This window comes from Tarenaya hassleriana, unplaced genomic scaffold, assembly GCF_000463585.1.
Source record: "Tarenaya hassleriana unplaced genomic scaffold, ASM46358v1 Cleome22, whole genome shotgun sequence".
NCBI lineage: Eukaryota > Viridiplantae > Streptophyta > Magnoliopsida > Brassicales > Cleomaceae > Tarenaya > Tarenaya hassleriana.
In genome coordinates, this window is record NW_010965541.1 from 2230194 (window position 1) to 2242661 (window position 12468).

At 36.4% G+C, this 12468-nt stretch overlaps 2 protein-coding genes across 2 annotated transcripts; both read right to left on the reverse strand.

Moving 5' to 3' along the window:
• Nucleotides 1–1369: 1369 nt before the first annotated feature.
• Nucleotides 1370–3679, reverse strand: LOC104815105 (GTP-binding nuclear protein Ran-3). Its single transcript, XM_010543423.1, has 8 exons — nucleotides 3571–3679; nucleotides 3319–3388; nucleotides 2984–3040; nucleotides 2779–2896; nucleotides 2393–2482; nucleotides 2134–2313; nucleotides 1969–2046; nucleotides 1370–1685 (listed from the first exon to the last, which is right to left on the reverse strand). The coding sequence occupies exons 1-8, from the start codon at nucleotides 3571–3573 to the stop codon at nucleotides 1616–1618; spliced, it is 666 nt and encodes a 221-aa protein (XP_010541725.1). The 5' UTR covers nucleotides 3574–3679; the 3' UTR covers nucleotides 1370–1615.
• Nucleotides 3680–5570: 1891 nt separating this feature from the next.
• On the reverse strand, nucleotides 5571–9108 carry LOC104815106 (26S protease regulatory subunit 8 homolog A-like). Its single transcript, XM_010543424.2, has 9 exons — nucleotides 8827–9108; nucleotides 7713–7810; nucleotides 7280–7504; nucleotides 7125–7187; nucleotides 6880–7043; nucleotides 6378–6534; nucleotides 6183–6281; nucleotides 5980–6090; nucleotides 5571–5890 (listed from the first exon to the last, which is right to left on the reverse strand). The coding sequence occupies exons 1-9, from the start codon at nucleotides 9023–9025 to the stop codon at nucleotides 5585–5587; spliced, it is 1422 nt and encodes a 473-aa protein (XP_010541726.1). The 5' UTR covers nucleotides 9026–9108; the 3' UTR covers nucleotides 5571–5584.
• Between the last annotated feature and the right edge of the window lie 3360 nt (nucleotides 9109–12468).

The window sequence follows — 12468 nt, forward strand, 5'->3', positions numbered from 1 at the left end:
TGTGATTTTTATTTTGTATGTATGTATGTATGTATATGCATATGTATATATACATATATATGTGTTTATATATGTATATGTATATATAAATATATTTGTTTGTATGTATATGTATATATATATTTTGTATAGATGTTTGTATATATATGTGTATGTTTTTTATTTTGTATATATATTTATATTTTTATTTGTATATAGATATGAATATATATGTATATTTTTTTTTGCTGTTTATTTATTTTATTTTAAATTTAAAAAAAAATCGATTTTTTTCATATTTTTTCGGAATTTTTTTTTTAAAATATGACGTGGCATGCTGATGTGGCAAAAAATCTATGTGGTGTGCCACGTCAGCCGCCACGTGGCGTGCCACGTCAGCGATTAACGGACACTTAACACCGTTTTCGGATTGTGTAGAAAATTGCAGTTAAATTGGGTAGTTCGTGTATCAATTTGGCACATTTGATAATTTGGTGTAGTTTTTTGTCAAATTAAAAATTCGTGTAGGAAAAGGTCACATTTTGCAAAGTTGGTGTAGGAAAATGTCATTTTCCCTAATATTAAAGATAAGTTATCTTACCTTTAGTTGTGGAAGAGGGCTCGTGCTGATAACGTGTTATGAAATCGGATAAATATAAACGATCCGAATATTAGATCGTTAACTATAACCGAAAATGGTATTTTAGGAGAATGGAGAAGGATGTATTTCTTATTGATCTCTCTCTTGAAAGTGTACCAATGGAGAAACCCAAATGGCCTATTTATAGAAATCCCGAAGGTACTGTTCATGTATACAGTCGGTGTGAACAATACCGTATATATATGAACAGTGAGTGGTATGAACAGTAACGGTGAGCTCCACCATAAATATATTTTATTTATAACAATTCTAACAATTTTGAATCCAAAACAGAAAATCCAATTCTAATAACATTAAATCTTTAGAGGTGTCAATTTAAATCAAAAATCCGATATTTCAGTCCGAACCCACCCGAAAAATTTTGGAGTTTAAACCTAAAATTTTTTTATCGACAAAACTTCGGACTTTCGAATCGGGTTTAAATTAGATTTCAAATCGACTCGAAAGCCCATATAATTTTAAAAAAATAATGCAAAAAATTAGAAAAAAAATACTTACAAAAATTGAACGGACTAAAGTCAATCCAACGCAATTCGAGAATCAAACTTCAAGTTTGATCGTATAGCCCAGAAAAAATTCGAGTCTGCTCAAACGAGAAACCTTGGGATTGAATTATGGACTCGGAACGGCCCGTTTGTTGACACCTCTGCAGGGAGAATCGGTACCTTCGGCTGTGAATTGGGCGCAAACATATAATAATGCGACAATCTGGCTAATACATCATAAGAAGAACTGAAATAGAATCCGAGGCATAGAACTAATGGGGAATGGATTACACCATTGAAAATAGAACATGGTAACGGAGAGAGCAAATTCCAACACAACGATCACATTTTTTAAAAACTCGGTTTGAAAATCGCAAAGGGACATAAAAACCCTCAACCTAACAAACCAAATTCCACGTCTCAAAACTCAGGAAAAAAAAACACATGACGATCAAAATATGTAACATCGACCCCACACACAGCTTCTTTTTTACTCGAAGGTGTCATCATCGTCGTCAGGAAGTGGCTGACTTGCTGCCGCTGCGAGCTCAGCCTCATGCCTGCAAGTATAGGTTTGTATTGCATTAATAGTTGTACTGTGGTAAATTTGGTTGATCATCGAATCCCGTATAAAAACCCTATGCTTATGAAAAACGATAAAACCAAACTGAATACCGATGAAAACCAAACTCAAACTGAACCAAATTCAACATAAAGCCCGAATGGTTATAGTTTTTCTCAAACTGACTACCCCTAGTTGTACTTGGTGGACTACCATTTATGAATTCTCGCTAGAAATTAACGCGGGGATATATAATCTCTAATAAAAAAGTGAAAACTTACTGTTGTTGAGCAGCCAAGTCAATGGTGACTTCTGGGGGAGCAAGGGCAGGTGATTCCACAAAGTGAAGGTTAGGGTCCCTGAAACGGTGGATTTTAATGTTACAAATCCGACAAATACCATTCTCCAGAATCAGAAGTGATTATTATGGGTGGGTCAATTCTTACCCGGCGAGTTTCCTGGCAAGGTACAAGAATGGCTTCTCAAAGTTGTAGTTGCTCTTGGCAGAGATCTCATAGTACTGAAGATTCTTCTTTCTGTGGAAAGTAACCTGCTTCGCCTTCACTTGCCTGTTCTTCACATCAACTTTGTTTCCACAGAGAACAATCGGGATGTTCTCACAAACCCTGTTGACAAATGAGTTGCCGATCAATATGCTGCTAAAAAACAGATGTACATCCATCAATGAGAGATCTAGTAGTGTACCTGCACAAGTCACGGTGCCATGTAGGAACATTCTTGTATGTGAGACGGGCTGTAACGTCAAACATAATGATGGCACATTGTCCATGGATGCTGCAAGAAGGTACAAAAGCAGAAATGATAAGACATCATACAAAAGAAACCGAGAAGACAAGTTGAACATAGTGAAGACATGTTATTAAAGGTATCAACAACTCATAACTTCACATGAGCAGTTCCTAGTACATCACCATATCATTGCAAGTTGTATATATCCATGTGCCAATTGGTGACCTATTACATCTTTATGCTGCGAAAATGAGTAAAGAAATGCATCTCCACATGTTTCTCACAACATCAAACTAATATGGCATTAGGTGATCAGAGGAGCCCATATACAAATCACTTACTAGTATCCGTCCCTTAGACCACCGAATTTCTCTTGGCCAGCGGTATCCCAGCAGTAAAACCGGATCTTGCCGCAGTTTGTGAAGAAATCAAGAGGATGAACCTCCACACCAATAGTAGCTGCGAAAGCACAACACTAGCCTCAGAAAAGACTGATTACAAGGACAGTCTGCACCAGAAAAGTAATCCTTCGTTCCAAATACTTACGTTCATACTTCTTCTCAAACTCTCCGGTAAGATGTCTCTTGACAAATGTAGTTTTTCCTGCACAATCACAAATGGCAATAGTAAGGAGGTACTGGCCTTCTCAACTGAAGTATCGTCTACTTTGGGCATCATCTCGGATGGGCTGTTTCTCCAAAGAGAAAAACACACCGGTTCTGAGAAGGGAAATGTTCAAATACAAATATCCAGATCTCGCTACAACATTTTAAACAAAACTACCAAGTCACTGTAAAACTGAACCACCGATTAGGAATTCTGAGTTGATTTCAACACATCAATCGAACCAAAATACACACACATGGATAGAGAGAGAGTACCAGTCCCTCCATCACCGACGATGACAAGCTTGAAGCTAGGGTAATCTACGGTTTGCTGGTTCGGTAGAGCCTACGCACAAAAAGATTTCACAAAATTAGGTAAAAAATAAGCAACGACGAATCAACGCAATTGCGAGATCTGAAACCGAAGAAAACCTAGAAATCAAAGCAAAAGACGCAGCGAGGAACAAAACAAAAGATCACAATGGCAATAGAAACACCGAAAAGAAGCGCAAAAGAGATTCGACTCACCATTGATAGCAGCAGAAAAGAATCGAGCTGCGGGGGAAACAAGAGAGAAATGTGGTGATGAAGAACGGCGAGAGGCAGAGAGGGGTTTAAAAGGAGAGAGGGTTTGGCTTAGGGTTGACGCAACGCTACTGACCGTTGGATTTGATGACTTTCTTCTCTTTTTATAACGCAGCTATATCCACCGTCGGATATCTTTTCAGCTTTAGTTCCACGCGTACCCCCTCCCTCTCTGCTTCGAGGCTTCTTTGTTTATCTTTGTTCTTTTTTCCAAAATAATATTAATATTAAATAAATTTAAATTAAAACCGTTACTCAGTTAGACAAAATAACATGTAAATACTTAAATTTTTATAAAAATCTCACATAAATATCTAAATTATAAAACTTTAATATAAATATATGAACTTTTAAAAATACTATATAAATATCTAGATTTTTAAAAAAATTTCTAAATAAATACAAATTTCAGGTATTTTTTATATAAAAATAAGTGATATCATTAATGGATTTTATGTTTATTTGAGAGTTTTTCAGAAATCTAGGTATTTATGTAAGATTTTAGAAAAATTCAAGTATTTATATGAAAATTTTATAATTCAGATATTTATCTAGAAATTTTATAAAAATTTAGATATTTATATACGATATACCCTATTTAGTATATTTGAAAGAACTTTGTCATTTTGTTCTGATGTAAAATATATATATTCATTTTAGTACCTAAGTTTTGGTAAGACGAAAAACGACCTCGATTTGCCTGATCCTTGTAAAAAAACAAAATGATGTATCTCGCTTTTTAACATATCTTAATTTGAAATCATTAGAGGTATAAAATAAAAATATAGAAAATTACGATGCTGTATTTCTATTTTTTTCAGTTTCTACTTTCTTCACATTTTATTTTGGAATATGTTCGACAAAGAAACAATCAAGTCTTATAATAAAAATAAGGGTAAATCATCCAAAAAAACTCTATACTCTTCACAGGTCAATGAAAAAAACTATACTTTTTAGTTTAACAATTAAACCCTATATTTGGTATGATTAATCTATAAAACTTCGAATTTTTTAAAAATTTGCCAAAAACCTCTCGCATCTGTCAATTCAAACAAAAATGATGATCTGACAATGACATAACTTCCAAATCATACACACATCATCATAATTATACTATATCATCATTTCAAACAAAATTTAAATTAAATAAATATAAATTAATATATATACATATAAATTCATGTACACATAAATATATATATTAAAAATAAATTATTTGTAATTAATAAAACACATATACACATAACTACAATATATATACTATAACTAATATATATATATATATAAAATAAAAATAATTATAATTAATTTTATATACATACATAATATACATATTAAAAAAATTATAACTAACATATATATAATACATCTATTAAAAATAATATATATATATATATATATATATGTATATATATTAGTTATATATGCAACATATATATATACAACTAATATGCATATTATATATATATATATATATATATATTTTTATTTATAATATATATATATATATATTGTAGATATGTATATATGTATTTTATTAGTTATAAGTAATTTGATATTTAATATATATATATATATGTGAATTTGTATGTATATATTTAATCATTTAAATAAATTATTTAATTAGATTTTGTTTGAAATAATGATGTAGCATAATTATAATGATGTATGCATGACTTGGAAATCATATCATTGATACATCATCATTTTTATTTGAGTTGATAGATGTGGATTTTTAAAAAATTTTGAATTTTTAAGTTCACACTAAGTATAGTATTTAATTCGTAAATAAAAAATACAAAATTTTTTCGTTCAATTAGGTTGAATTAGAAAGAATACAGGATTTTTTTAACGATTTTCTCTAAAAATAAAAAACAAAGACAAAGAAAGAGTAAGCATGGCCGAAAGTGGTAAACTATCCATTAGCTGGCTCTGTCTGTGAATATTTCAAAAGCTTTTAAAGCCTAACTTCATTTAGGAAAAGCATAAAGAAGACAGGGAGTTCCAATATTTTTTTTTTTTTTTGGTGCTGAGAAAACCTAACCGAGTCCGAGTCCGAGTCCAAGTCCGTGGTTTCACAATGCATAAAAAGAACATATAAAAATGTTCCAAATAAGATATATATATATATATATATATGAAGAGACATGTTCTTGTCAGTGTCTTTCTTCATGACCTTAGCCACCGCCATCTCAAAGTCTTCTTGAGTTACGTGTACCCTTCGCTCCCTCAGCGCAAACATCCCTGCTTCTGTGCACACCGCCTGATTTTCCACCCCAACCCATTTTGGTAAAAGATGAGAAAGTGTAATCATCACAATTCATTCAGTAACATACACATCTACATGCATACCTTCAGCTCAGCTCCTGAAGCACCGTTCATCTTCTCCCCTATCTTCTTCAGATCAATTCCACGCATCAAATTCATCTTCCTCGAATGTATCTTCAATATATCGAAACGCGACTGCACCATTGTAGCAGAAAAACACCCCATTTTTCACACCCGGAATATGCTGCGAGCCCTAGATTATAACCAATAAGAAACAGTAGCATTACCTCTTCATTCGGATTGGGGAATTCAATCTTCCTATCGATCCTACCGGGCCTCAGAAGTGCTTGATCCAAAATATCAATCCGATTTGTTGCCATCAATACCTGCGTGCAGGGTGGATTTAAGAGGGTTCTAAATTCCGAATATTATACATAATCTCTTTCTTTCTATTGCAGGTCAACAAGGTAATGGAAAAGTACCTTGATTTTGTTGGACGCTTCAAATCCATCAAGTTGATTAAGAAGCTCAAGCATTGTCCTCTGCACCTCGCTGTCACCATTTCCACTTCCAGATTCCATACGAGCAGACCCAATACTATCGATTTCATCCATGAAGATAATCGATGGAGCATGTTCCCTGAAAAAAAAAACGATAATACGCTTGCACTCATGCGACTGACAAGTATTTATCAACACAAGAATCACATGCATGTATGTATAACAGACTGTCTACTCTGTGCTATTCCCCTGAACTATCAAACAGCTTATCCTTCTGAATTACAATGCTCAACAGAAATAACAATTCTGTTGTTTTAAAAGGTATGTACTTAAGCTATGCATGGACAGCGCATACGACGTGAAACATTCTCTGACCACTCATATCTTTCCATGTTTGAGAATTTGAATCGACTTCTAACAAATATAATGTGGAAGCAATTAAAATTAGGTGATCATAAGTTCAGAGAGTACACTCTTTACAAACCTTGCCATGACAAAAAGTTCTCTAACCATTCTAGAGCCTTCTCCAATGTATTTCTGGACCAGCTCTGAACCAGAAACTCTAATGAAAGTACAATCCGTGTGATGTGCCACAGCTCTAGCCAATAGTGTCTTCCCAGTTCCAGGCGGCCCATACAGCAATACACCCTAGCAAAAGATACGTAGAGATTACTCTATAATTCATCTCAACTTGTTAACATATATCGAGAGATACATAGAGATGGGTACCTTTGGCTGAGCAATTCCAAGAGATTCAAACAATTCAGGGTGCTTGATTGGCAGCTCGATGACCTGAAAGTTAACAAGGTGTGGATAACAATTGTAAGAATTAATGAGCAGGAAGCATGAAAAGCAACTTTTTGACATTTTAACACAATTCATACCTCCTTTATCTCCTTGATTTGCTGGTCAAGCCCACCAATCATATCGTACGTAGAATCCGGAACCTTCTCAACTTTCATAAGGTTAACCAATGGGTCGACTTTGCTTGGCAGAACTAGATGGAGAACATAGCTGTCATTACGGAGAGCAACTCTAGTGGATGGCGTGATTTTTGTGATGTCTATGCTTTTGTCAACATCAACAACATATTTCCCCTCGGGATGAACCTGGCAAAAGGAGATTTGATGCCTTAACATTGAGTTTCAACAAAGAAACCCATTTACCATGCCTACAGAATTATTATCAAAACCAAAGCTTACATACAATATGCAGTTAACTCAAACCATCTTTTATGCCAAGCAAATTAGTCTTATGACCCCAAGTATTCCAATGAAAATTCACAAAAAAACCAGATAATTAAACACAGATGCATACCTTAACCAAGACCTTGTTTTTCCCCATTACTTTTACCACTTCACCCACGTAGGATCCAGGTTCCTGAAGCAACTGCAACTCTTCTCTCAGCATTCTCACTGTTCCGTTTAATAGGAAAAATGTCGAAGAGAATCAGAATTTCAGATTTAGCTTCAAATCATATAAGCGAATCACAAAGATCTACCCAAACTTGGATAGTTCAACCAGTAAAAGAGAGACGCAAAGTGTTTGTCTCGTCCCGAATTCGAACCCCAAGTTTCGAGAGAAACATTCATCTGGGCTTCCCGCCCCTTGGGATTAGTCTAGGCCTTGATCTAGGATACCGAGTTACCCAAAAAAAATCACAAAGATCTTAAAGTGCGATCATCATGATGAAATGAGCACCTAAGCTGCCCCACGATATATAAGTCAAGGATTAGCAGAAGCAAATCACCATATTAGGTGCTTCTTTGCGCATATGACAACTAAACGAAGAGCTAGACACGCAAAGAACCACAAGGTTTCCAGCCGGATTCACTGCTTTATACATGGTAACATTCGCAAGAGCTCGAAGCCTCGAAGACATAATTTCTCAGCTCAAAGTTACATTCAAGCAAGTTGACAAGACCATCATACAATAGCAGCCTCATATCCGCAGGACTCCACATAAAACTTTTATGATAAAAGATGAACCATTTCTACTTAATTGTTTCCCACATTCCATCCCGACTGGAAAACCCCGGACCCAGATGCATAAACCACAAAACTCCTCTAGATATCGCTTCGGATCACGCTCAGACACACATCTCAACGTATGAGCACACCGTCGGAGAAGATAGACTGATAGAGTGGATATCAAAGGCCTAAAGAAGGTAAAATTTCGGACAACTTGGCCAGCAGAAATGACGGAGAGGCGCAATCTATGCCAAGGCCTGTGAACCATTGCTAGATCCGGATCCATAAGAAATCTTCTACTTCTACCAACAGGAGCGAAACCTAAAACCCAATTCCATCTCCGCGATTACAAAACCCTAAAATCGAAACCAAATGCCTAAACCAAAGACAGCCGTCCGAAATTGCACCCAAATACGACAGAAATTAGAAATTAGGGTTAGGGAACAGGGGGGGGGAGCACCTCGAGAATTGAGCTCGTTACGCTGAGCTTCTAGACGATTGAGGTTGTGGGTCTTCTGACGAAGCAGACGCTGAAGCTCGAGGATGTTCTGGAGATAGTACTGCTTCAGCCCTTCGCCTTGCTTCACCGCCACTGCCTTGGCGTTGCAAGTCTCCTCCGAAGCTTCAAGGCGCCTCGCATCGACGTCGGCAGTCGCCATTTTCGTAAGAGCTCGATCGGCAGCTTCGTGTTTTCGGAAACTAAGAGAGAGAAGAAAGAGTAGTTTTCTTTGGGATGAAGCTAGAAAAGGACGCCTGAAGCAAGTTATATATATGTATAGTTTACGCCCCGGCCCCGTAATTATTCTTTGTTTTAATTTAGTTTTCTTAGATTGGAAAATTTACTTTTTTTTCAATTAAAAATAAAAAGATATATTTTTTAGATAGAAATAAATTTATAAAAATTAAAAATTAAAAACTAAAAATAAAAAATTAAAGTCAAAAACTCAAAATAAAAATCACTTCCATTCAAACCTTAGTATTCTGACCGACTTTTAAGTATAATGTTATATTATAAGGAAAACAGTCATTAAATCATATACTAAGATTGAGAAAAAAAAAATACTAAAATTCTCGTAAAATTTAATGCTAAAGTGACACAATATATATCATCGACAGTTATGAGAGTAATTATATCATTAGTAGCGTTAGAAGGTGATGGTCTTATATATAAATATTCGATTTATGTGTTTAATACCATAGGATTAGATCGACAAGATGAACAATTTGGAATTGAGGCTGAAAAATGCTGGGCACTTAGTGGTGAAATTTCTATTTTCAAATTTATAAAAATTACGTAATTATATACTATTACATACACGAAAAATTTAAAACGAAAAACAGAAAACAATCCAAATACGTACGTTGCTTGTTCAAGTGCGTAACTACACGAGGGCAGCTTTTTCACAATATATTATGAAAAAGCTGTCCATGACTTCGTTCCTCTGTAAAAATGAATAGCACCGTCAAAACCATGACTCAAAAGGTGATGATAATGATGACCACCATGGTGATATGAATGGCATGCATAGATGGCGATGGTTGTAGTAAGCAAATCATACATGCATACATGATGATGATGATGATGATGATGATGATGATGATGATGATGATGATGATGATGATGATGATGATGATGATGATGATGACCATAATGGTAGTAATTAAGGCTGAATGAGATGAACTTAATTGGACCAGCGTAAACAGCTCTAACAAAGGAGAAAGAAATTTAAGAAATCAGATTTTGATGGATAATCGTAGCCCGTTCTTTAGGGATTATGTAAATCCTCCATGGATAATTGTAACATGCATGAGATTGGACGATATTTATGAACAAATTCCTCTAACGATGATACACGACACTTGAAACCTATGACCCATTATACCATAGGTGTAAGCAAAAACGATGATTTTTTTTTAACCTACTTGGAGCTTTTTTCGATGAAATGGCTATCTCGATAGAAAATTTAGGGTTTTATTATATGGACAAACACTCGTGTGTATTTTTTTTCCAAGTGTGTAGCTGAATAAATGGAATTTGTACCACGAAAATTGAACGAAAACTCTTCACGCATGCGTCCTGACCTCCAAACCATTCGTCCAATTTACAATTGTCATCAACATGAGTAGGTAGATACTATAAGAGAATGTTTTTCTTATATTATCATTAACAATAGTACATGAATATATAGGCATATGTAGTCAACGATTAAGGAATGAACAACCAATATTCTAAGAAACAGGAGAAGTTCCCAGCTCTATTGGTTAGTGACAGTCCACCCTTACACAAGGCCGTAGGTTCGAAACCAGTTGAGACTGAACTCTCCCTTGAGTCGGTCAGTTTCGGCTGGTTTACCTACTCTACATGGTTTGTTGGCTATTGCGTAGGGTCGGAGCCTGGAGGATCTACTCTCGGCATACCGACTGTCCGGCCTAAGGGTTGGGGCAGTCGGGGTCCGGCCCGAAGGACCGTATGGCGGGTTCCATTCCCTCCATTATTAAAAAAAATATTCTAGGAAACAACAAAGTATAAAATTAGGGATGTGATTTGAGAATAATATCACAAGAGATATTATTTCATATCCTTTCATTAGATATATGATCCTCGACCGTTCTTTCCAAGATTCAATACCTTGTGAGTATCCAAATCTCACGTTTCTAAATCCTATTAGCATGGTTATGGTACATCTCACAACCCACGTAGGTTGCAGAGACGATGAAGAGAAAGAGCAGAACATAGGAGATCCACTACAAGAAAAACTGTAATTTGCGACAGAAAATTCTGTCGCAACATGAAGAAGATGGTTGTAATGCTCTACGATGATCCGTGATATGACATTTTGACTATGTATTGATTCATTGGTTTATGAATGCATTACTTTTCCCGTTATATGATTAGCATGTTTGTTATATTACGGTAAATATCCTTGAATCATTGCAGATGATTCTAAACTCCCTGGTCAGTTATCATTGTGGGAACAATGATGAATTAAGACCAACATGATGTGTGATAGATGATTATGATCATGTGCATTGGATGCAAATCACAATCATGGGTTCTCGTTTGGAACGAGTTACTGGATGACCCGCATGAGATTGTCACATGGACATGAGTCATGACTTGAATCTCATACAGCGGTTCGTTCTTGGATCCTCAGACCTTAGATGTCTAGAGTATCTGATATGAGGAGTGACGTGTCTTGACTGCGTCAAACGTCGTCTTTAACCGGATGATCATAACGGCGTTGCTCAGATACGTTCACGAATCATATGCAGATAGTAGACATGCAATACGGGACTTGTCACCTCCTACGCAGGAGAGATGTCGCTGGGCCCCTCATGGAAATCGGACTGTGAAAATGCGTGGCCACGCTATAGATGAATGTACATCTATTTTATCAGTCGGTTTGCCTAGACGAGTAAGCGCTTGAACTTGAAGGGTGGCTCATACCATGCCCTTGTTCAACATACGACATCGTGAGACAAAGAATCATAACTCGAACTATGAATGGCTTTGTTAGATCACCTCTAACTCTATTCTAGGTGGGTGGTCATGGCGTCTTGCTAGAGGCTAACCATGACTTGTGGTTCGGAAAAGGTTCCCGAAGCCACTGCCACTTCAAATGGGCCTACAGGGTCACACACCCGCGAGAAAGGAACCACGAAACGAGCTGGAAGAGTTCTAGACAGCCAGACCGTTCGTTCCAGGTCTGGAACGGACGGTCCAGCCATGATGGTCCGTTCGTTCTGCTGAGGAACGGACCAACCGTTCCGCAAAGGGCCAGACCGTCCGGTCCAGGTGTGGACCGGACGGTCCAGGCATCAAGACCGTCCGTTCTGCGTTGGATTACGGACCGTCCGTTCTGCGTGGAAAGCCAGACCGTCTGGTCCAAGACCTAGATCGGACGGTCCGACTTTCGGGCAGATTTCCTATTTCGCTTTTTAAGGGTTTTGGGCAATTCTAATTAATGAGTGAGCCGCCACAAACCCTAGAAAACGAACCTCAGACGTCCAAGACACTCATGAGAGCTTAGAGAAGCTGGATTTCGAGTTCTAGTGATTGGAATATCGATTCCAAGTCAAGGACATCGGTTTTTCTCTTCAC

Coding starts and splice junctions, on each gene's coding strand:
- LOC104815105 (XM_010543423.1), bottom strand. Junction 2,047..2,133: donor CTTGCCAGGAAACTCGCCGG/GTAAGAATTGAC, acceptor CCACCGTTTCAG/GGACCCTAACCTTCACTTTG. Junction 1,686..1,968: donor GACTTGGCTGCTCAACAACA/GTAAGTTTTCAC, acceptor CTATACTTGCAG/GCATGAGGCTGAGCTCGCAG.
- LOC104815106 (XM_010543424.2), bottom strand. CDS start 9,025: ATGGCGACTGCCGACGTCGATGCGAGGCGCCTTGAAGCTTCGGAGGAG. Junction 7,044..7,124: donor TTGGAATTGCTCAGCCAAAG/GTACCCATCTCT, acceptor ATCTTTTGCTAG/GGTGTATTGCTGTATGGGCC. Junction 6,091..6,182: donor TCCCCAATCCGAATGAAGAG/GTAATGCTACTG, acceptor ACAATGGTGCAG/TCGCGTTTCGATATATTGAA.